The sequence below is a fragment of the Pezoporus flaviventris genome, unplaced genomic scaffold (assembly GCF_033815535.1).
Source record: "Pezoporus flaviventris isolate CSIRO_AGI_PZ_B2104156 unplaced genomic scaffold, CSIRO_AGI_Pfla_v1 ptg000036l, whole genome shotgun sequence".
NCBI lineage: Eukaryota > Metazoa > Chordata > Aves > Psittaciformes > Psittacidae > Pezoporus > Pezoporus flaviventris.
In genome coordinates, this window is record NW_026892584.1 from 33,916,349 (window position 1) to 33,940,545 (window position 24,197).

Genomic DNA, 24,197 nt, shown 5'->3' on the forward strand with positions numbered 1-24,197 from the left:
AGAAGCAGGGACATTTCTGCACCTTCAAAAGCAAACTACAGAAAAGCTGGCATATAGCATCACTTCCCATTTTACACCTGTTCTTATAATCTAATCCTGGATGTTTTTTTGGTGCTTGTTCTTCTCTCCATATATATGCACTCCTCATGCATTCCTCCACTCAACATACTGCCTGACTTTCTTTTTCCATCTCCCTCACTCCTATTACTGGTAACTGGAATCTGCAGTACTGCATCCTGTTTGAGATCACAGGCAGCTACACTAACTTGCCTTGCCAATTTGTCTACCTTCATGTGATACATGCAAGCCTTGTTAAGCCCTCGAAAGACATAAAATAACAGTGCAGCTGGAAATCAAGCAGAACTGGCTCCACAGACTGATTCAACACCCAAGAAGCATCTATAGCATACAGACTAGTTTGAGAACTGCTATAACCGAACACGTCTTCTGTAGACTAATGGCTTTTTTTCTCTTACCAGTAAACCCTGGGAAAGACAGAAAAATAGAAAAAAATGAGGGTGCAATCCTTCTCACCTGATCCATATAATTTCCTATTATCTGATTTTGCTTGGAAGCGCCTAATCAGATCTGGCGAAACGCGCTGCTCCAAATAGAATGGGTTATACACGTCATAATGGGGCCACTGGTACACGCCGTGCAGTTCTGCTTTCCGGTCACCAAATGAGGCTCTGGCAGATTCTGCAGTGCACAAGTAAACATCAAATGCAAGAGTTCCAGACATAACACATGCTGCCTGGCTTCAAAAAGCAGGCAGATTGCCTTCAGGGCAAAGGACAAAGTATTTCAATATTATCTACTTCAGGAAAAGGAAAAAAAGAAGTAAAAGTAAAGAAAACACACATACACAGTATGTCAGATTTCCACAGTGTGCCTGCAAACACAGGAATTAAATTGGCCACAAAAAGCTATGCATACCCTGTCTTGGGGTTCCACAATAAATGCCTAACTAGTTAAAATACAGAAGGCTCCAAAACCAGACAGCAAGATAAAAAATCAACAGCAAAAGCAGGGCCATGTGTATAGAAAACCTCTGACTTATTTGGCTACCTACTCTCAGTACATTCCCACTCAGCTGATGGACCCCCAAACCTTCAGGAGGGTCTCATATGGAAAGATAATGCAACTTACGACTACAGTCTCCCTGTCATCCAATTTCCATAGAAAGTCTGTCAGTGGTAAGATCACTGGTCCAAAATGACTCAAATTGTTGGCTGAGGCATACGTAGACAGATACGAGACTGCTTGAATCCCAGCCCTTTACTCAGCCCATTACAGCACAGGTGCCCTATTTTTCTTTCTTTTATTTATAATCATTTTGGAAAAAACATACACGTCTCGATCAGCAGAACAGTAAAGAACACTGCTCTAGTGCTTCATTTTGTCTGTCTGGAGCAAAAATAAGCTGCATAGTACAGTACAGTAGAGAACAGGGATGGGGTGACCTGGACTCTGAAAAGCTCTGGCATTTGCTTCCTTCACCTTCCTGGACTTCAACCCATCTGTTAAAAAGTTCTTTACCCCATTATAAAGTGTCTTCAATTCTGGAAGTGTGTTGCACCATAAGAGGCAAACAATTATTGCTCTAAAATCCTTTCCACCAAGTGTTAGTAAAAGTAAGTAACCAAGAATAACTAAAACAGTGAGATGGAACATGAGAGATGATAAAGCATTAATTCAAGTATAATGGACTTGAGTATGATGTGAATCAGGATGAATGCTAGAAGTGAAGCCACAAAGAACTGCTACATAGCAGATGATGGAAAAGCCAGTGTTCCAGACCAGGAGCACACTTCTTCCCTGCTACCTTACTTCTGTGACAGCATGAGACATGCTGCAGTGAACACTAAAGAGGAAAGCTGCCAGAGCTTAATTGCTTTCAGGAGGGATTCCAAGAATTAACACTGAGCATGTTCAGTTTCACTACAGAAAAATGGTCAGACATGCACAGAAAATGGAGTGGAACCAAGAGCAGAACTTGGACTTTTACAGGTATTTAACAGTGGCCTAAGAGGCAAATACTCCAAATACATTTTTTTTTAATACACTTTGGCTAATATGAAGAAGGAATGACAGCTCACTTCAATGTGTTTAGTAAATCTCCCTAAAAAGTAAACTTTTCATTTTTAAACAGAACTTTAATGAAGCTTAAAAAATAAGTATTTATATTTTGAAAGAGGAATGGCAGTTGCCTACTTGACATAAGAGCCACTTTTCAAATATTTGTTCAAGAATTTAAAATATTTGCTGAAAAGAGACAATCATGAACAGTCAGGTCATCTTACTAGAAGATCTACCAGGTTTATAGCCTGAGAGCCACTCTGTTCATCCAGTCCTTCAGAAATGATGATAAAACAGAATTCCCAGTCCTGACAAACTTCTCTGTACACTATCTTGAGGATAAGGTTGGACAAAGCAAGGCAGAGCCTGAGCCCAGACCCAGTTAGAAAGGGGATTACCAGGACCATGTCCTGCATGTCTGTACCTTGTCCAAGTATGGTGGTTCTTTTAAGAACCAGCTACTGAAATAGCAGGCAAGTAGGGAGGCTAACAGAGGTCAGGCTCAGAGATGAGGAGGGCCTCACATATTCTACCTCCAGCTATTAGGTCGCCTGTCCATGTCTGGTGAGGCAGACTTCACCAAAAAAAACACTAACCAGATTAGGTACAGAATGGCCAATCTATACCAAAAAGCTCTGCTAAACTGATTAGCCTGGTTCTGGTGCCATTGTTACCAGCAGGGATGGGTGAGGAGGCAGTTTGGCAATAGGCTTGCAGGAGGAGAAAAGAAGCAACAGCAAGGACCTAGAGAAAACAGAGAAGTGTGGCAGTAAAATCACACAAACACAAAGCAGTTAGGTAGTACTGTACGGGTTGTTAATGCAACATGTGGCTGACTTTTTTTCAGTTACTAAGGTTTCCACCTTCAGAAAAGAAATACAACCACATGGGACTGAAAGCTTATCACAGCCTCGAAGCAAAGCAACTCTAGAGAAAACAACCATTCGTGTATGCCCCTGTGCCAGACTGATTCTAGGCATCCCCTGGCAGGATCAACAACCTAGCAATAGTGTATGACCTGAAACTCATGTTACTGTGCCATGCTCCTATTCTTTTGAAATGTCACTGTGCCTAAATTGCATGTACATCATTTTGGCAGTCTGAGCATGGGACTAACTGATAGAGGTTGAAGCATAAGATTGTCGTGAAGCAAAGAATTCCAGTAGCATGTGCAACCTTATACCACCGAGATCCATGACCCTTGGCCTTCCAAACAGCAACAAACAGAGCAGGAAATAGTAGGGGCAAAAAATTCCACCATGTAGTAGCATATGCTGTCTATTAGCAAAAATTTGAAAAGGAAGATGTGTTAGTATGTTAAAGCATATCAGTTCATTAAACATGAAAGCCAGACTACCCTCCTTCTTTACTTGAGTCATCTGTATACTAGGGATGTGCTAGGTTTTTCCTTGCTGCCAATAAACTCTCTACTAAAGCTTCTGTTTCCTTTTGAGTATGAGCACTGCTGTGCCATCCTCTCTTTCAGTTTTATTCAGGCAACATCACAGAGACTCACAGTGGGAAGACATCCTTCCCAAAACCTCTCTGGGTGTCCAGAAATAAAAGAAACAGAAGCAGGCTTCTAGAAAAGTTCTGCAAACATATGTTTTCAGTAGGGATACTCGACAACTTCTAAGGAGTAGCATAAGCTAAACAACTATTTCAGCAATGCTGTTTATATTTTACCTTGAATCCCTCCATATGAGATACTAGGAAGGTTCTTTGGTTGTACATAGGCCAATTTGAATGGAGGGACCACAAAAGGTACCTCCTGACCATCCAGGGGCAGTTTAGAAAGCAGATAATCCTCTGAACAGCCAACTTGACGCTTCACTGACACGGAAGACAATGGAGGCTTCTCTACAATAGCTGGCTTGCTTGTGGCTGCTGCTTCAGATTCTTTCACCATGGAAACTGCTAAAAATAAAACACAAGAAAACAGACAATCCACATGTGTATTAAGTTTTGAGCAATACTACGAACAGAACTCTTATTTCACAGGATCTGCGCTTGATACCTTACTGCTAGAGTTCAGTTTTACTAGTATTCAGGACTAGCACCTGGAAAAGATACTCATCCTCATGACACTTGCACTGATCCAAATTCTTTGTTGTCCAAGCTTCTATATTTATAGCTACCTTGCTCTTAAGTGACTTCTCACAAGAGCTACACTTGTATCATAGGAGAGTTTTTCAGACATCTAAGATGTTTGCAAATCCACAGAGAGTTTAAAAAAGAAAAAGAAAAAACCAAAAACATTCACTCTTAGTGTTTGAAAGATACAAGACAATTACAACCTTGGGTAAAAAGCTAGCTTTTTTGGACAACATTCTAGGCCGCAGGAGCAGACTTCAGACGAGTGTTATTTTTCAGTTCCAATTCCAGTTCATAACGCTAACAAGCATGTGTTCCATCTCCAGATGAGGTATGGAAAGAATCTTGGATATCATAAAAGAATTCAAGCTTATCAGTTGTAACACAGTCATTTTACTAATGGGAAATCTCATAATTAATGAAGCCAGAACAGCAAAACCCTTAGTTCATGTCATTATGTCAGAACTCACGAGAATTTTTTTCTTTTTCCATGCAGAAACACCATTTATAACAGTCTTTTATACATTCTGTTGCCATTGTTTTCAGTGTTGTGATTTAGAGGAGATCACAATCAAAGATCCAGTGGAGCTATCAAACCTGAAAAACAAAATAAAATAAACCATGGCAGATGGGAATAAATGAAATCAAAATACAGTATTATCAGTTATTTAATACATGACTGCTTATTGGACACAGTCCCAGGGTCAATGAGAAAGTTACTTCAGTCCTAAAAGGATCAGAGCCATCAGATTTACTCAGATCTTAACCAAGACAAATTATGTTTTATGTAAAAGCACAGGAAAGAGATCATTTTAACATACAGCATCCAAGTACTTTCGGTGACCCACTCAGACAGGTCCCTGTCTTTTGGGAACGCTAAAATTTGTCTCATATTTCTGTGTATCACTGGGCTGTGGAGTTTGTTCAGCTTTACAGCTGTTTTGATGTGGCCTTGTCAAGTCATTTGCAAGATGTGCTTTTTATTCCATTCCCCTTGTTCATGCTTCTCCTATCCTCTTTCACTCACGTGCTATTTGAACATACATCCGTACGCGTTTACATTTTTCATTCAACATACTCCATTCTTCACATTTGAAAACACTTGTTATGAATTATGCCAAAATTGCTTTCTCTGAGGAACTACTGCTTTCTCATAATTGTATACACATGAATCTGAAGATTTGGTTTATTATATTATTGTCTGCTATGCATACAGAAATAGAGAGCACTGACTTCCAGCACAATAAGAGGCATGTAATCTACCAAAGAATGAGAACAAATCTATAACAGCTGGTTAACATTAAAAGAACTTTATGACAATGCTAACTGGCCTCATTTAAATGTCTTTATCCATATCCTTATGTTCTCTTTTCAGAGGGACTCAGACAGCTGCATTGCCTCCTGTCCAAAACTTTAGCTGTCTAAGTCTAGTTATTTTCCATGTACCTAAAGTACACAAGGTTCTTTGTAGAACATACCCAAGATGTGATTCCAGCTCCATGGAGGTCAGAAGACACCAAGCAGCACATAAATACTAGCTGAAGGGATGGAGAAGACAAGAAGTGAAAGGGGGAAAGCATAGAGAGAAGATGACAATTATACACAAATGGACATATTTACTCAGTTATCTCAATGGCAAGAAATTGCTGAAAGCTTCTGTACTCCAGCACAGGAGTTATTCCCACCTGCAGCTTGAACAGTGTTGTCATTTTCTTTGTATGTGTATTCAAAGACAGCTAGGGAACCACACAAATACTGTGGAAATAATACTAATATCTCCAAAACTTTTATTTCATTAAAAGCCCCTCAAAATTCTGATGGATGCCAAGTGGAGATATTAAGCTACAGGCACTTCATTTAACTTAGAAAACGTGCTTTCTTGTGTTAACATTATTTATTTCCATGGGTAGGGAGCAACTGAAAGTTATCAACAGATGTATCAATTTGCAAATATGGAACAAACACAACGAATCCTTACTGACCTGCTCTTTTGCACCCTACAGTACCTCCTCACTGTTAGTTGTGTTTTACCTTATGGGTTTTGCAAAGTCACTGAGAGCACGTGGCTTCATGAGGAAGTCTTGAATTAACTTGGTATCTTTAAAATACTAATGTAAAATAATGAAGGTTTATTATTATAAGTATATAATTGTTCCAGAATTAGTCTTAATCCTGAGCTATCACAAAGTACTGATGAGAAGGCAAGTCTTAAAATGTATTCCCATGAGACCTACTCTACTGAAAGAAGGACCTAAGGGAATATTTGGTTTAATACAATTTCTCTGAATAATTTTTGCTGACATTAACTATTTCCTCTAGTTTTATACTGCTCTTTTTTGATTAGTAGACCAAAATGAACAAAATCCAAGTGAATGTAAAAACCTCAGAAGCAGCCTGAATATGAATAGCACACATTATTCTGGAAAATGGGAATACTACTGAAGAGATTACAGCTTAGTTTCTATCCAGACACTGTAACTCTAAACAGAATCCATCACTCAGTACTTGCTCTGATCTCAAAATTGCCCATGTGTGTAAGTACAGCATGAGATCTGCATCAAAAAATCTTCAGAGGCCATGCCACCGACTCCAGAACCTGATTTGCATCTATACTGGGGCACTAAAAGAGGCAAGCGAATTTCTCGTTAAATTCTTCACATTTCTAAGGATCAAATTTTCACTGCTGCTCTTCCCTCAGAGGCATGCTCATGATACCTAAGCCTGCTAGAACTACAAGTTTACTTTAAGGTTCCCTTGCAGTGATTTTCCTTTCCAGCTGTTATCGGTACACAGCTGGTGTTAATATGCTTTACTCTTGTTCACCATGTTTAAACTGGGCTGAAACAGCTGCTTCATTTGCTCTAAGCTTTGAAACAGTGGTATCTAAGCCTCAGTGGCAGTTTGCACAGGCAAAACATCTTTGATCTCAAAATGTCCAGATTGAATTTATTCACTGCTGCTGGTGAAGAAACCAAAATGTCAGTAACCACCCTACTTTCCACCTACATAAAGTGGAAAAATTGATTTTTCTGCATCAGAGAAGATTCAGTTCATGGTAGGGATCTTATTTTCCCCAGAACTATTTAGCTGAGGCCATTAATGTAAGCAAATAAACAAATGTAAATAGTCTGTCACAACCAGTTTCCTTTCCATCAAGAGTTGAGTGCCTTACCTAGAAAGAAAGGGCTTTTTTTTTTAAAAAAAAAAAAAGTTTAAATATTTTAAGCTTGAAAATGTAATAGTTTAAGTGACAAAATTCGTGCTTTTGTTCCTAGACTTCTACCAGACCCCCATTATAACAAAAAGACCACATTTGCCAAGGGATAGATCACCAACATGCAGGGCTCCCTCGTTCCACTTTGAGCACTTTGCTTTGTGAAATCATAACATGGATGGTCTCAATACAGTATCTCTGTACTTCATTAAGCTACAAAGATAAATATATATGGGTGTTTTTTTTTGTTTAATTCAGAAGAGCTATCTTGGCAATAAATTAGATGGCTTGGATCCAGTTCATTTATTTTCTCATATCTTTGTTTCCCAAGTTACTTAAGGTTAGTTACACAACTTTCACTGCATGCAAAAGTTTCATCTTAATCATGTGGGACAGAGAGAAATTTATCAGGTTCTGTTAATTAACCAAAAATGAACAAAAATCTTGCAGAAAATTAAACCAGTATTTCATGATCTTGACAGAGGTTGACATTTCTATCACAGGTTACACTTCTCCCACATGCCAGAAACTTTTGCGGGTGTCAGCTACCCAAAAATCCTTAGTGTATCATTTAAGAGTTGTTAAAAGGTTGTACTAACATGCATTTGCCTGGAAATTTACCAAATAAACCTGAACTATAGAGACGTTTGTTAGGTGCACCACCAAATTCCAAAGAAATACTGACTTTCCAGCTATACCATTCTTCTTAACAAGAAGTTAGGACTCCTTGACCCCATCTCTAAGTTTTCAAGTGAATTTTTGTTAGGCAATATGCATACATCAAAGACATCCTCCATTTTGGAGATATTAGGCTGAGAAAATGATAGGAAGAAAAGGAGAATTATCCCTGATTATCAGACAAAATAAATGAGAAAAAGAAATCAAATCATTTGCAGTGGAAGAGGGAACAGAACCCAGATCTTCTCACTCTGTCTCAAACTCTATGGCTTCCTTGGTATTTTTCCACTGATTTCAGTGAGCTTTTTTATTTCTCTCTTCCCAGTATCAAGCCAAAATAAGATAATCAAATGTAACTCAGCAATAGTTCTTCCACACCAAGGAAGAAGAAGAGCCAAGTTATTAGAACATCCTGGAAACAACAAAGTTTAAAAACCAACCACACGCATACACTGAGCCTAGACAATTACAATCACTACTATTTTAATGGGTTTAGATGGAGAACATAAATTATCTTAATGATTTCCAGATTTCTCAGATAGAAATTTTGAATGAGCTAAAATCAGATAAAGTATCAAAGACTTCAGTTCCAAATGACTCCAGGATGATTACAAGACAGAGCTGTTTGGAGAAGAAAGTAAATATTTTCAACAACTCATTAAATAAAAAGAACATGGTAGAAAATGGATGATTGCGGTATTAAATATTAAAAGCTGAAAGCAGTCTGAAAAAAAAATCAGTCTTTGCTGTCTTATGATAAAAAGCTGTGTTTTGCAACAAGTTTGTAGGCTGTCGATGTATTTTACAGCATCTAGACACAGCAGTGCTCCATAAGAGTTGATCAGGTAACACATTTAAAACTATGCAACAGATACAAAGGTGAAATAGCTGATGTCAAACTGGGAAAGTTAGCTAAACCAGAGGTTTCAAACGTGATGAGATTTACTGACAGCAATAAATGTATGAAACACATTCTCAGATCTGCATTCCAGAAACACATCAGAGCAAAATTTCTAGTAGCAGGAAGTCATCGCAAAGCAGGAGGTGTAAAAGTTGTTCTTCAGCATTTGGGATAGATCCTCAAATGACATAAGTGTCTATAGCTCCAGTAGCCCCAGCAGAGCCACAATATATTGCAACATCCCAGGATCTTGCCCTGTGTAGAAAGTGAGCTCAAGCTTGCCGGTTCACACCTCAGCCAAACAGCACATTTATGCTACCTCTGTGCCTTTCTGCCTTTCATATCCAGGAGACGCAGTCAATCCCACCCATATAAATCCTTCAAATTGTGTAACAGTACCCCTGCAGGTCTCAGAAGATTAACAGGAACATAGCACAGCAAAAGCTGCTCCTGATGTAGGTCAGACAGATTCTCTTTTGACAGTGCAAATGCTGCAAAAGGTTTAACTCCAGTGGCCAGCTGTTTTTTGAGTTTTGTTTCTGGGGGTGAGCGTCTGGGAGCTGCTCAACAGTCTGAGCACAGCTCCTTGTCTGAAGAGGGGTGCCTGGGACCACTGCATCTCAAAACCAGTCAACATGAGTAAACAGCTTCAATGGTTTTGAGAAATTTGCTTCCAAGTACTTTGCTACTATATCAACAAGGACAGCACATGCACCCAACTACACACATCGCACCATGCATAGTCATACACTTGCCAAAGGCATAGAATCATAAAATCATTGGATGGTTTGTGTTAGAAAGGACCTTAAGATCATCTAGTTCCAACCCCTTTGCCATGGGCAGGGACACCTTCTAGTAGACCAGGTTGCTCAAGCCTCTGTCCAGCCTGGCCTTAAACACTGCCAGGGATGGCACATTCACAACTTCGTTAGGCAGCCTATTCCAGTGCCTCACCACTCTCATGGAAGATTTTTTTCCTTATATCCAACCTAAATCTCCCCTGTTTAAATTTAAACCCATTGCCCCTGTATCACTACAGTCTCTGATGAAGAGTCCCTCTCTGGCATCCTTGTAGGCCTTCTTCAAATATTGGAGGCTTGCTATAAGGTCTCCACACAACCTTCTCTTCTCCAGGCTGATCAGCCCCAATTTTCTCAGCCTTTGTATGGGAATAAGCCCCATGGTTTAAAAAAAAGCCCTATTTTATGGTGGACTGTAAGCAGGTCTGACTTGCATCATCCATACAGGGAAGACAGGCACTTCAAGTGGGTCTGAGCATGTGAAAAGACAGCACACAAGCTTTTGTTGCTATTCATTATAAACCTAGACAGTAGTAGAAAAGGAAACAAAAAATGCCATATCAACACGCCTTCCAGGTGCATGATAAAAGATTCCTACCTATGCCTGTTCCAGAAGACCCTCACAATAGTGATATCTGCAGTAACTAGGGGTGGGTAGGGGTGTGTGTGTGTGTGTGTTTGTACATACACCTTCGTTCCCTGCTTGTAAGTCAGGGAAAAACACAAAAGCTCTGGAATTTGAGTACAGAGATTATTCCAGTTCTACCTTCTAAGGAAATGAAGAAAAACGTGAGGCTTTCCTTCCTTTTTGTGCCTGGAAAGTGAAAGGGATTTCACCCTGACAGTAGCGGGTTGCAAATGAGTTGCTGAAACACAACAGAAAAAAGTCAAGTTATGAGAAGGCTTTTGAAGGACAAAACCAGAAAGGCATTCTTGTGAGAGGCAGCTTACAAACAGTTTGACAGAAACATAATGAAAAGATGCAAAGCTCTCCCAGTGCAGCAAATAAATGCAGAAAAAATACAATTACATATTTAAAACTGAAAGAAAGAGACTATGCATCATTAACCTAGTTCAAATGATGGGTATTTTATGATGGACCATTGCACAGCTTTCCTGGCTCAAAGAGCCTAGTGGCATTGTTTAAGTAGTTAAAAAATTAAATCTAGTAATAGAAATAGATGGCAAAAAGTTGCTGGGAAGAGTGTCATGCTCCATGATGCAAACAAACCACTAACTGCCTAGGCAGAGGAAGCACCTTCCCACACTGGTAAATGATGGCACAACAGCCCATCCAGGAAAGCTTTACCAGTTCTTCTCACTGATCCCAGAAACAGGAAACTGAACTGAATGGACAACTGGTCCGAACCAGCATGATTCTGTCCTGCAAACTCCTCTCATTCACTTACAGTTTGCTAAAGCAGAATCTCCCTTTTGAAGAGCAGAGGGCCCATTATTGCACCTTTGTCCCATCTTCCTCAGATACTGACACCCCTGGATTTCAACCAGTTACTGCTGCATTACACTGAGCAACATAAGCAGGAAAACTCCTGGGGTTTATGTCAGAAAATATTCCAATGGCTCATCACCTTCACTGTTAATATTTTAACTCAATTTGCAGTTGTTTGGGATTTTTTTTCCCAGTTTTTATGTCCCTTTGCTATATTAAGAGTGTTAATTAGCAGTAGTGTATCTTCATTCAGATCTTAAAAGATTAGGATCTCACCTTTTGTTGTATTTCTCTTCAGTAAGAGAAGTAGACCAAAGCTTCTCTGCCCAGATGAAGATGATCTAATATATGTGTCTCTTCATGCAGGCCCTGAACTGAACCCTACAGAAAATGCACTTGTGCAATCTAGCTATGGTTTCCCTCAGCTCAGCAGCTGTTTCTTCCCAGGGCTCCAGGCTGGAGGTGGCCAAACGGCCTTCAGTACATCTGTAGATGCAGCCCTGGCACAGACCATGAAACAGAGTATATCGTGAACAACTAACTGCTTTTGCCTACTTCCCTGAAGAAAAATAAAGCTGAGCAGGTGTGTGTGCTTGAGCTATTGTGCTACAGGAACAACTGCCTCTGTTTTACAGGCACCATTTGGAGAAGGGGAACAAGCCCTGGCACAAGTACACAGTCCAAAGCCATCCTTCTGACACAGCCCCCAGGGACACCCTGACTGGCTTAGCATTACAGCCTTGCACCTGCAGCCCTTAGATGCAGACTTAATCCAACCCTACCCCAGTATGCAGAAGATTAATAACATCATTTACAAGGGCCAAAAGAACACTTTTCATAAATCTGAGCCAATTTTCTCATGCAAGATTTATATTTGAATTAAGAAGGGAACATTATAAATCTATCCCATGCTAAAACTTAAAACTTGGGATTTTAATATGCTGAATCCCCTATGCTCTGGGCTTGAAAAGTTGATAGTGTTTCTTCCTAATGCTGCATTAGGCAAGTAATCAATTCATCCAATTACTGAACTGACAACACTGTTCCTGTGAGCTGTAGATAAATTCACTGACTTGGACAAGGATGTACAATATGGTATGTATTGGGGCGGTAAACACAAATGAATAAATCCATTATGTTGGACTACAGATCATTTTGGACTCAGATGGAAAACAGCAAAGCAAAAGTTGAAGTCAGGACACCAGAAAAGAAAATTTAAGAGACTGAAATCTCTGTAAAAAGAACTTGGCTTTTGATGAGAGCATGGAAAGAATTCAACATAAGATAAGTCCTTTGCTCTAAGCAGATTAGGAAAAAATCATTACTATCACCAATGGTTACTTAACTTAAGACTTTCTTTATGTATTCTGTGTCAGGTTTTAATCCAGTTTTCTCTCCTTCAGCAGTAATGCCAGGAAGCCACAAAAATAGAACTGTCAGCAGTCCCTCTAAAGCCCCAATACTAAAGAGAACTGTTAACATCTGGATGTATTTTTCAACAGGACAGCCAAAAAGAAGGTATTTTAGGCAAGAGCATCTGCCTGTGCAGTGGAGTTCCCTAACATAGCTAAATGTGTCTAGCTTTGAAAAGATGGCTCTCAGAAATCAACTCAGTGAAACACTTAAAGAGAGCACTGAATGGCATCCAGGGCTCCTCAACCTCTGCCGTGACCACGGAGCCACACACATGGATACACATGTAATATCCAGACAGCTAACCAAAAATAGCTCCTCCTGTATATATAAAGAAAAGAAGAGTCTTGGCCTATAAGAGTCAAAATGGAATATTTCTTTTTTTATATATATATATATATATATATATATATATATATATATAAACACACACATATGCACACACGCACCTACTGCTTTGGTTTAGGTGAAGCAGTTTTTTATTAGTTATTTTACATTAATTATTCAATAGTTATTTTACAGATAATTATTATCCTCTTTCATGATGAAAACAAAAATTTTTAAATTATGGAGTTTGCACAGGCTGAGGATTCCCTGTTCAGCAGTTCTGCTCTGCACTATCACTATAACCAGTTATAGCACTGTGGTGAGAGAAAGGAAGTAAGCAACTGGTATAAATGAAGGCTATAAGACTATGGCTGAGATTAAGAAAGGCAACAGGTGACTGCAGGAGATCCCATATATGAAATAGATTAAATAGATTGAACAAATGACTTGAGAACAGGAAATGGGAATTGATCTAAATTAATTCAAATCCAAAATACACTGGGTGTATGGCTCTGCACAGCATGTGCACTGAGCTCAGGAAGCTGCCCGAACATATTTTAGAAGTCCAGGAGGATCCCATCTTTATAAGATGTAACAATGCATTATTTTTTGCTTTAAATCCACCCAGACCAGGGGCCCACGACCACTTTTAACAGCCCCAGCAGTGCCTCTCAGCTGCCTGGTTGGAGAGGTTGGCAGTTGCCCAGGCAGAGGAGTGGAAACCATGCACTGCTGAAAAGAGGTATTTTTGAAGACTTTTGCATCAACACTGGGAGAAACCAGCAGAAATCAGAGCTGTCTCAATTTGATGGGAGTGTTGAACATCCAATTTATTATCAGCCAACCTTTGCTACAACTATGGGGTATGGTGGTGAGGCTCCACTACCTTCTGACAAGACATAGGTCCTGAGAGCAGAAGCTGACAGCATGAACTTACCATTCCCTTTTCCCCCTCAGAACAGATTTGCCTAACAACAAAGCAAATAGCTATACCATGAATGTATGGGGGTTTTATCCTGTTAAGTTTAAATCAACACTCTTCACACAAGATTTTTGACCCAAGATTTCACACATTGGTGAAATGAGATCTGGAAGTACACATACCACTGAACTGAACAAAAGCCAGGATGATTCATGGAGATGTTCTGTGCTTAATCAAGGTTTCATGAAGGAAACTTTAGCTACTCCAGTCAGTGCTGAGCAAACAGAGAACCTGAATGGGAGACTGACAGAGAGTTTCCAATCTAGAGGCTGACAATCCAATTTTGCAAAAGTAAATTGCGGGGGGGAGAAACCCCACACCAAAAACCCAACACAAAACTAAAATATTTTGAATTTTACTCTACTATGAAATTAAACCAATCTTGGGATTGTTTTGTTGTCACCTAGAAGATCAGTTCTAAATGCTTTATAAATCTCTTGGAAATGGGACACAGAACTGTTTGGTTTTTTTTTTTTTTGTACCGGTTCACTGCTACCCACAGCAGCAGTGCTAGCTCAAGTGACTTTTAAATCTTGTTCTCTGACTAACCCTCCTCTCTCTATGGCAGGTGCTTTCCTCACTGGAAGATGTACAAACACAGAGGGATGGATGCTTTAATTCTGTAAAGAGAACTCACCCGTAGCACCCCTTTATCTGCCCCTCCAGCCCCTGCCAAGCTGTGGTCAAGGGGTGGACTATTTTCTGGTCACATGAACCACTTGATGCTGTGCAGGCTGGCCCAGCTCCAACAAGCAGGGTGGACAGGGCCACATCTAGCCCCCTCAGACTGGAGGCATGAGGGTGCTGTGGGACCAAGGGGTTTCATTCCTCAGGTGTAAGGGACCCTCCTGCAGTTCTGGTGATGAGGCTGTCCCACAAAAGCCAAGCAGTCTTTTAGCTCTCCATGCTCCAGACAAAGACGAGGTGCTACACATGTGCATCGACATAACACAAGCGTGCTCTTTTGACGAGTCTGGAGGGGCCCAGGGGAGCTGAGCGGGGAGCCAGGTACCCCTCTGCCCAGGCTGGAGCACACTGAGCAAGTGTCCAGGTTCAAGGCTCCAAAGCACAGGTGCAAAATTAATTTAAATGCAGAATAGGTTTTGAAGCCACTGGATCATGGTCCTATATATCTTTTCTGGACTTGAAAGCTAGTTTAATTGCCAAAGCAGCATCTCCAGAACTGGCTCTTTAGGCCAGATCCAAAGCTCTTCACAGTGACCACAAGAGCCCCCAGACACTAAGGGCCTTAATCTGGGGCCTAATTATCTTTTGTTTCCAGTTTAAGTGTGGATATCAGACCACTGAGAAAAGGCTTCTGAACAAAATCACCAATGTACAATTTACAGGAAAGAGAGGCATGAGATAGTTGACATAATTTTTATTTTGGCACAGAGTTAATGTAAACTTCAGCTGCGATGACAGGCAAACAAACACTAGTACTAAGCTTAAGAGAAGTGTCCTCACTAATCCTGCGTGGTTTGATGTATTAACATGAGTAAGAAATATGATGCAACAGAGATGAGCTCAAACCAAATCCAGAATTTGAACCTCTTCCCACATGAGGTTTCTTAGTTTAGGTTTGAAGATTCATCCCAGCCACAAAAAGCTATCAACATAATTTTTCTCTGCAGAATCAATCTTTCTGATGGAGCCTGAATAGCATTACTAACCAGTATGACAACACAGCTTAACCCAAACTCAGCCTGTCCTACTTAAAGTCAAAACCCCCTTTGCCTTTCCCCTTCAAGGAACAATGTCTTAGGTTCTCTGCTGACAGAGATTGGCTGTTGTCCTACTTAGCTTATGTAAAGAGAATATTTAGAAGACTTAAAGTATCGTGGGAGACAGAAATTCAGAGTAAACAAAGTCGTTCTTTTATAAAATGAAACAAGAGTCCAAAAAGGGGGGCAATAGGTCAGTATATGCATCACACAAAATTCACCAAGTGAAATAAATAACACTTTAATCAAGCAAACCAGTTCAATAAACATTTCCACCAAAGGCAAAAAGGCATAAGCCAAAGCGGATAGGATTCACAGGAACACAGTAGGCCTAAGCTAGCCAAATCCCGGCTTCCTAGCAGAGGCTGCTCACCACACATAGCAGCTGCATCCTCCTGTCCTGAACTTGCCTAAAGGGCTGGCCGCTACCAAGAGGGGCAGTTCCTGTTGGATGTAGTAGACATGCAGCTGCATGATGAGTTGGCCCAGCTCATTGATTAGATCCAAACTAAACCGCCAAAATAAATGAACTTTTTCGGTTTTTTTTTAAAGTACTTTTCCATCTCCCCCTGTGGTTGACTGCACAAAGTGGGGTCAGTGTGCTGTGAGGAAATTGGGGGGGGGGGGCAGACCTGGACTGCCCTTTTCACAGCCAACCCACATCCCTGGGAAGTGCGTTTAGAGTAATGTACATCTGAAGCTGAAACACCTACAAGTATGATGAACAGAGGCTGAGTGAAAAGCAAACCAGCTGATATGAAACAGAACACAAGTGACAGGACAAAAATGTATTATGACTAAGCCTAACGGTTAGGACAAAGAAAAAGAGACCAGAGTCTGAGTTTTTTCTCCAACACTGTAAATTAATAGCCTATAGACACATAACTGATGGAGCAATCCTGCTCACATTCACTCTTTCCATAGCATAAGGAAACTAAATCACCAGGGGATCCACCACCTAAATTAAGTGCAGAAAAGGGCAGTGGATTTGATGGAACTTCTGTGGTGTCCAACATACCCTTTGGGTGCAGTGCTCTTAGTAGGTGTGATTTTTATAGGTATTTGCAAGAATCAAGGGACACTTTAATAATAAATATATTTTTCTTGAAATCCAATATTGCTTGACCACAGCTAGTCTGCAAATATACTTTTAATATTTAATTTACAGCTGGAAAAAAAAAACAGAAATCAAACTTCTCCACTCCTGGATTTGTGCCCTAGCCACTGAATTGTAGGACCACAGCTCACCTAATGAATATTTCTGTATTGAAAGCAAAGTGAAAAAGTTTCATAAGTAAGGAGCCAGAGACCACCAGCCCAGAACAACACACAGGTTTATGGCTCTAACACTCTCTTGAGAAATAAAAGATGCAAATTCAGAACTTGGCTCTTCATATCTGGATAACACCTCTAGACAAAGCCTAGAAAAAATAAGAAAGCGGTAAGGAGGGAACACATCAGTATAGTCCCCCTGCATGTCTTTTAAGTGGTCCTGATCATCTATATGTAATCTGAAGACACCTGGGCTCTTCAGGAGCAACTTGTCAAGGAACACCTCACTTCTAGATCCCTGGACAGCTTGGGCAGCTAACTAATCAACACTGTCAAAACTAAAGGCACAAGCAGCAGCAGATCTCAATGCATTTAGTGAGTATTACTGGAAAAAAACCTGAGTCTGCACAGATCAGAGACTTAGGACTGCAAGGATATAGCTCAGAGGTGAGGGTGCCCGCAGAATCATCCCAAGCACTTCACAGCTGTGGTGCAGCATACATCCCCTGAGATCTAGTTCTCTTCCTGCACAATTAAAGTGGCACTGACTGGAAGTGTACCTTAGAGGAATGACCATATCAACCTTTCTGTTCTTATCTAGTGAAATGCATCGCATGAGACATTGGGCATGTTTTCACATTGAAGAAAAGTTACCAGACCAGCTTAATTTAAGATGATATTTATTTCAGAATGCTGTTTAATAATCAGAGTGATCTGAACCAGCCAGGAATCCAGCTGTATGGTATGCATTAAAAAAAAATACACCGTGGCTTTTGAACAGGACAGTTTGAAACTGCTTACGAGCATGACTGCTGCTTTAACAGTGCTCTTGGATACAGCAGGTTATAACTTCACTAAATATAATGTATTTAATGATGCTAATTTCATGCAGTACAGAAGGGAAACTGTCTAGCTATATTCACAACTTCCTTCTGAGTTTCGGTAAACCACACCTCTAATTACCTGAAGTGTTCATAGGGAAGGAAATAACCTAATTAGTTGTTTCTTGTCTATGAAAACGCTTAGCTGTTAATTCACACAGAACAGCAGGATTTTAAAAGGACATTTTCTTATAGCAATACCAGTTTAAGGCTGTTTTAAGTACAATTTAATCTCAGACCTAATTCCTATGAAGATTTAATTCTGTAGTAGTTCAATATAGTGAATATTTTCCTACCTCCCTCCATTTCTCTAGGTCTGTCACTTGATAGAAACTACAGTCCTCAGACAAATCTTGGAAGCACACTGTAAAATTATCACTCATAGCCATAAGCAAACAAACCGCAGGCACTGAAAGGTCTCCACTCCAAACCCCTGATCCTGTATCCTGGTGACAAGGCACTGTAGATCTGCACATCACCTGTAACACAAACTGCCCATAACAAATACTGCGTTTTGTAACTCATGTTCTGCAAGTTGAATTGTCTGTCCAGTTTTAGCCTACTTAGAAAAGCCACTTAGATCAACATGCTGACATTCATAAAAAAATCTGACTTTAAAAACACACTGTCCCATTCAATATACCTATCAATATGCACTGGGGGAAATACATCAGTTTGTAAAAAAGATCATTAACTTTTGTTTCTCAGGAGCCTTCTTTAGTTTTTCAAGGGCACAGTGAGAAAGTAATAATTTACAAATCACAGTAGTATCACTGTATACTCATGTTTAAATACTCTAAGTATCAATACACAAGGCAGTTACGATATGTTCAATCATGTGGGTGATACATACGGAAGAGTAACTTTAGCAAGACAGCCCAAGCCAGCCTCCCCGGCTGCGGTGTTCCCATTTACTCTCACCGACGTCCCACACTGCTATATCGGGGTGTGCCACGAGTTACAGAGCCTGATGGAGATCGGCTGTGGTTCTGCTGGAAATATAAAATCCAACTTCACATTTCCATTGAGGACTAGGCAGGGAAAGCAAGCTGCCACTTCCACCACTCGCCGCGGTGGTCCGAGGAGGGCCCGGACGCAGGGGACACCTCGGGCGGTTCCCCTGCCTCCGAGCTCCGCCGGCAGCCACCACCGCGGGCCTTCGGGCTGCCCATGGCCGCCAGGGCAGCTCTACGGCTGGCCCGGAGCGGTGCTCGGCCTCCCCGGCGGTCCCTGCCTGCACCTGCCACCTCGCCGCTGCCTGCGCCGCTCTCCACCGCCCCCTTCCCTTCACACAGCCGGCGGCGGGCAGCGCGCCAGCGGGGCCCGGATGGGTGCTCCGGACCTCGCTTCCCGCTCCCACCGGCCCAGCTCCCCGGACCCTGTACCTGCTAGGAGGGCGCCCAGCCCCTCCTGCGCCCGGTCGTGGCTGCTGCTGTCCGCCGCCTGCCCGCCGCTCCTGCGGCGCGGTACTGCCCTGCCCTGCCCCGGAGCTGCGCCCTGCCCCGCGGCTCCTGCCCGGCCACTCGCCGCCTCTCTCTCCTAGGCCTCTCCTCCCGCCCGGTGGCTGCCGGCCTCCGCCTGCCCCTCGCAGCCGGGCACTGCCGGGCTCTTTGCCCGCATAGCTCCTCAGGTGCGGCCCAGCAGCGTTTACTCACCCATCCCTATCCCGAGGGACAACTTCACCGTCGACCTGAGCCTCACCCGCCTCACCAAAGGAACAGATTTATTTCCCACATAGCTGCCAGTAACTTTTCCTCGTCGCTTGCTAGGCTGTTACAGTGGCAAAGCCAGTGCCAACGCTGCCCCTTGCTTTGCTAGGAGCAACACCAGGCCTATATTTTAGAGAGGAAAAATGAATTTCTAATTTTTTACAATGCTCTTAGTAAATGGCATGTTCATCTGGAATATGGATCCCTGTCAAGTCGGGTTTTACATAGACACACGAGAGAAAGCCCCTGCCACAGAGTGCATCGTCCATAGGGGTAATTTATGGATCACATGTGGTGGATTGGTTCAGAAACTTCATCAGGAAATTCTGGTTCAGAAATTTCCTTGCAGGAAGCAAAGTTTTGTGAGACTCAAGGTGGTCTCCTGTCCCTTTCCCATCCCCTCCTTGATTCCAGTTTCTGATAAAGAACTAGAAGTGTTAAAATACCACAGGAGGCAAATATGAGTGAGATATTGGTGGATTCCCCATCCACCAAGACTGCAGTTTTTCGATTACAGTATTTTTCATTTTAAATTTAATAGTACCATGGACCTGCTGCTTACTAAAAATTTCATGGTTGTCATCATGCAGTATAACACAGCTGCTTTGAGCTCCAGAGCCACTGTAAGGGGAGATGCTTTGCCAAAAGCACCAGCTCGTAATATTTGAGCTAACAAAGCATCTCTCTTCATCTCTGCAGAGCCAGTCACACAGTGCTGGGGTATCACATAGCAAAGTGGCTCTGATTCCTGCTAATGGAGCTCATGAGATTACGTGTGGTCACTATTCTAAAGAAATACCAGTAACCTGATATGCTTCCAAAATTGTCTGAGTCCTCCTGATGTGCACATTAAGCAAGCATTTCAGGGTGTCTTACTGAATTAATTTACCTGATTGAACATCTTTATCTTCACTGTTCACAGAAGTGCGTTGTTTAATGGCCAGTAAGGTCCCTGTGTGTAGCTTGCTGCTAACAAGTTACATCGGCATTTTCACACTCAAGGGTTTTTCAGGCTCTTGAGTGACTTCCAGTCCTGCCTGAGTGGCTCTCCAGGTGCTGGAGCCAGCAGTGCAGTAGCAGCCAGCCTTTGGGACTGCAAGTTGCCTCTCCGATGAAGGAAAGGACATTAAAAATGGTATTTTTGACAAGGCAGTTAAAGGAAAAAGCAGTTTGTAAGTCCAGCTTTCGTTCTTTCTCAAGGCAAGACTGCCCTCTGTAATTTGAGGGGGACTTTTCTCACATCACTAAGGCTGCTTTAATGGTTTGGGACACACCTTCCATTCTGCTTTCAGCCACTTGAAAACTGGGGAGTTCGTTTCAGTAAGTGCATGGTAAGGGGTATGACTAATTTGATCTAGTATGGAGGGGGAGAACATTAAATATCAAACTTAAACATGGGAAATTTAGGGAGAAATTCTTCACTGTGATGGTGGTGAGGCCCTGGAACAGGTTACCCAAGGAAGTTGTGAATGCTCCATCCCTGGAAGTGTTCAAGGCCAGGTTGGACAGGGCCTGGTTGAGCAACTTGGTCTAGTGGGAGGAGTCCCTGCCTATGGCAGGGGAGTTGGAACTAAATGATCTTACAGTTATGATTCTGTTACTGTGCTGCGATTTTTTTTTAGCTGGGGTGAGAAACAAACCTCCACCATCCCATAGATTTTTGTCCCAAGCAAATCTAGTCTGAATGAAATTAATTTACCACTGTTCTTTGCTTCCTAGACCTTTCTGTCAGCTGCAAATACTATCTTCCTTCCCTGCCAGCCTCCTGGCAGCATAGAGTGCCCCAGGTTGTGCTCTAGTGTTTGTAATCTTTCTGCAGCTAAACCTTGCTTGAGAAACCTGGTGATGTTCCCATGCCTCACTGATGCCTGCTCTTGGCCCCTCTTCTCTGTGTCCACACCAGACAGTCACTACAGCCACTCATCCTCATTAGTTCTAATGCTCTGCAGCTGCTCTTGTCTCCTCATGCTGCCTCCACCCAGGGCACCCTCAGTACTAAGACCAGGCTAATAAACTGGCCTGGTTTTGGCTGGCTGTGCCAAACCACAACACTGAGCTCCAGAAATGCAGGGCTGAGACACTTGAGTAGGCCCATGCAGAGCCAACAGAGGAGAATTTATTAGTCTGGGCTATGCTTCACATCTCATATCCCCCAGCAAGGTCTTGTCTCATCTGTTTTGAACCTTTGCACAGCACACTTTTTCACTTGCTGCTGAGGTTGTTTATGCTATTGGATTACAACTTCCCAGTGTTTTTCTCAGTGAAAGAAGAGTAGCCAGAAGCGGAGGCTGTAGAAAGTAGCTACAAGCAGAAGTGCATGCTGTTGTCCTTGGGCCTCAAACCTTTAGGAAATAAAATAATGATACAATAAAACCCCCATGTCTAAATATAGATACAAATGTTCTTGAGTAATCCTTTTTATCTACAAAAGCTTTCAAGCAGACTAAGACCCTTTTCTTCACTTTGTGCAAATACTCCAGTGAACAAAGTTTTAAGCAGGAATGCTGACAGAGGCTGCAGCTTTGCATCAATCAAGCCTGAATTCTTCCTCACAATCATTTGCCTCAGAACCCTGATCCCAGCACTTGTGCACGTGTATTGAGTCATGCCAACCCCCATGTTAAAAGATCTAGCAGCTCAGAGAGTTTGAATCATGTTTGCAGAGAGCATGCTGTAATCTTTCAAGCAAAAAAGTGGAAAACTTCATTGCTTAGTAGTTCTTGCCTGCTTTGCAAAAGATCACATGCAATTAAGCCAATACTTGCAAATAGCTTCCCCAGCTCTGGAATCCTTCAGAGCAAGCAAGGATCTAACATTGCTGCTTGTGAAATACTTTAGTTTTCAGAAACTAACATGAAGTGATGTACTTACCGTCAGAGCTAGAATCCAGTGTATATTGCAATAGCCAAGTGATGAGCTCAGCTGTTAGGACCTAAAAGCAGGGCGTTATCAGTACAAGTCCAGCACACAGCATACGACATCTTACAGCCAAATTCCGTGTGTAGCCACTAAATTAAGTTTTCTGATACAGAGTTTTTTTACAAGAGAAAAAAGGAGTTTGCAACTTAGATGTAAGTGAAATAGCAGAATCCTTTTCAGCTGAAGTCTCTAAGTGGTTAATACACCTTCGTTATAAACAACTTCTGCAGCCAGAGGCTTTTACAACCATTAAAGTTTTTGCAGCAGTGATCTTTATCCCCTGAGGTTTTACTGGGAGAAACATGAAACTATTTCCTCATCCTTCCTGTGCTACTCTCAGCTGGAGCCTGGCTTTTTCCATTCTCATCATAACCTTTGAGTTAAGCAGACACCTTCCCTCTTCTGCCACAGATGCTGGGTGGGGTCCACACACTTCATTATAGAAAGCTGCTGTAATTCAATCTATGACTGTTATTTTTTGTTTTCTCCTTTTTTTGAATGCATGTTTAACGTCACGCTCTCCTGACATAACCACTGTAATTCTGTCCCGCATCTGCGGCTGCAGCCAGTTACCTCCTCCCAAAACACTGGGAACAACTTTGTTGCACAACATCTTTTGAAAACGTTGCTGCAATGCCTAGAGGAGCAATTGCATGGAGACACTTTGTTGTCCAAATTAGACCCTCTCTTTACCTCGTCTAGATTAGATGTACTGTGAATTGGAAAGATATCTGCTGGCTTGTTGCCTCGCTTTATCCTATAAAGCAGATTTTCTTTGCACAGACACACATCATTAATACATTCTGATAATAAATCCAAGGCAGGCTTATCCTTCATGCACCAGAACACTTTGGTTCTGTCTCTCTACAGCCAGTCCCATATCTGTGTGGGCTGCAGCAATTGCTTCTGAACTACACAGCAGTCTTCAACCTTCAACCTTGCCAGTTTGCCAGCCCCGGACTAGCCTAAGGCGAGTTGAGGTTCCTGGGTAGACAACCACTGAGGCACAGGGGTGCTGTGCTGGACCTGGAGTGGACTTTTCAGGCCATCAGCTTCACCCTGGGCTGACAAACAGAAGTGACTGTGGGTGCATATTTATGCAGGAGCAAATGGTTCAGCTTCATCCTCAGGCTGCATTTCTTGCTGCTGCTACTGTCTAGGAATCCAAGATGATGCATCCAGTAAACTCAAGAGACATTATAAACTTTCATGTGCAGTTTGCAAAAGATGAAATAGAGCCAAGACATGCTCCTTGAAGTGTTTTCCAGTTGCATCCTTTTCTTGACTGTTCATTAAGAGCCAGCTGCTCTTAATGACCAGCAAAGGTTTGTGAGGACATTGTCACACCTTCTGAAAAAAGGTAATAAGATTAAATGTTACCAGCATCCTGGCACCTTCAGATATTTTCTAGAGCTTTCATTCTTGCAAAATTGTGGGTAGATGTACTATCCCTGCTTTAAAATGAGCACACTTCGGGCAAAAATCACTTGGCATATCCAATCTGTCATTTGGATCCAAACAATTCCAGTATTTTCCTGTTTGATTTGGTGCTTTAAGCCAATATATTTAGTGTTTGTCTGGATATGGTTTGCTATTTGAAAACTGAATTTTCTGGGTAAAGGATAAAAAAGAAAGGAAGAACTTTGCCTGTTGTTGATTTCAGAAGAGATTTGAAATCTGAGATATCTTTGAGTTTCTGTCTACCTCTCAGTGCAGTAGTTGAACTCAGTTCAAGAACTGGATTTCAAATTGTT

General features: G+C 41.7%; 1 protein-coding gene across 8 annotated transcripts in view; it reads right to left on the minus strand.

Moving 5' to 3' along the window:
• Window positions 1–22,415, minus strand: part of TC2N (tandem C2 domains, nuclear) — a 34,391-nt gene extending 11,976 nt beyond the window's left edge. The window contains exons 1-5 of one of the 8 annotated variants that reach the window (XM_061463832.1): window positions 19,201–19,350; window positions 5,652–5,711; window positions 4,644–4,770; window positions 3,766–3,993; window positions 535–699 (exon numbers count right to left, since the gene is read on the minus strand). In XM_061463832.1, the coding sequence (XP_061319816.1) occupies window positions 535–699; window positions 3,766–3,993; window positions 4,644–4,710 (460 nt within the window). In that variant the 5' untranslated portion in view covers window positions 4,711–4,770; window positions 5,652–5,711; window positions 19,201–19,350. Of the gene's footprint in view, window positions 1–534; window positions 700–3,765; window positions 3,997–4,639; window positions 4,771–5,651; window positions 5,712–19,200; window positions 19,351–22,395 lie in introns of those variants that run through there. The other 7 variants (XM_061463829.1, XM_061463830.1, XM_061463831.1 and 4 more) reach the window with 7 other exon arrangements.
• Between the last annotated feature and the right edge of the window lie 1,782 nt (window positions 22,416–24,197).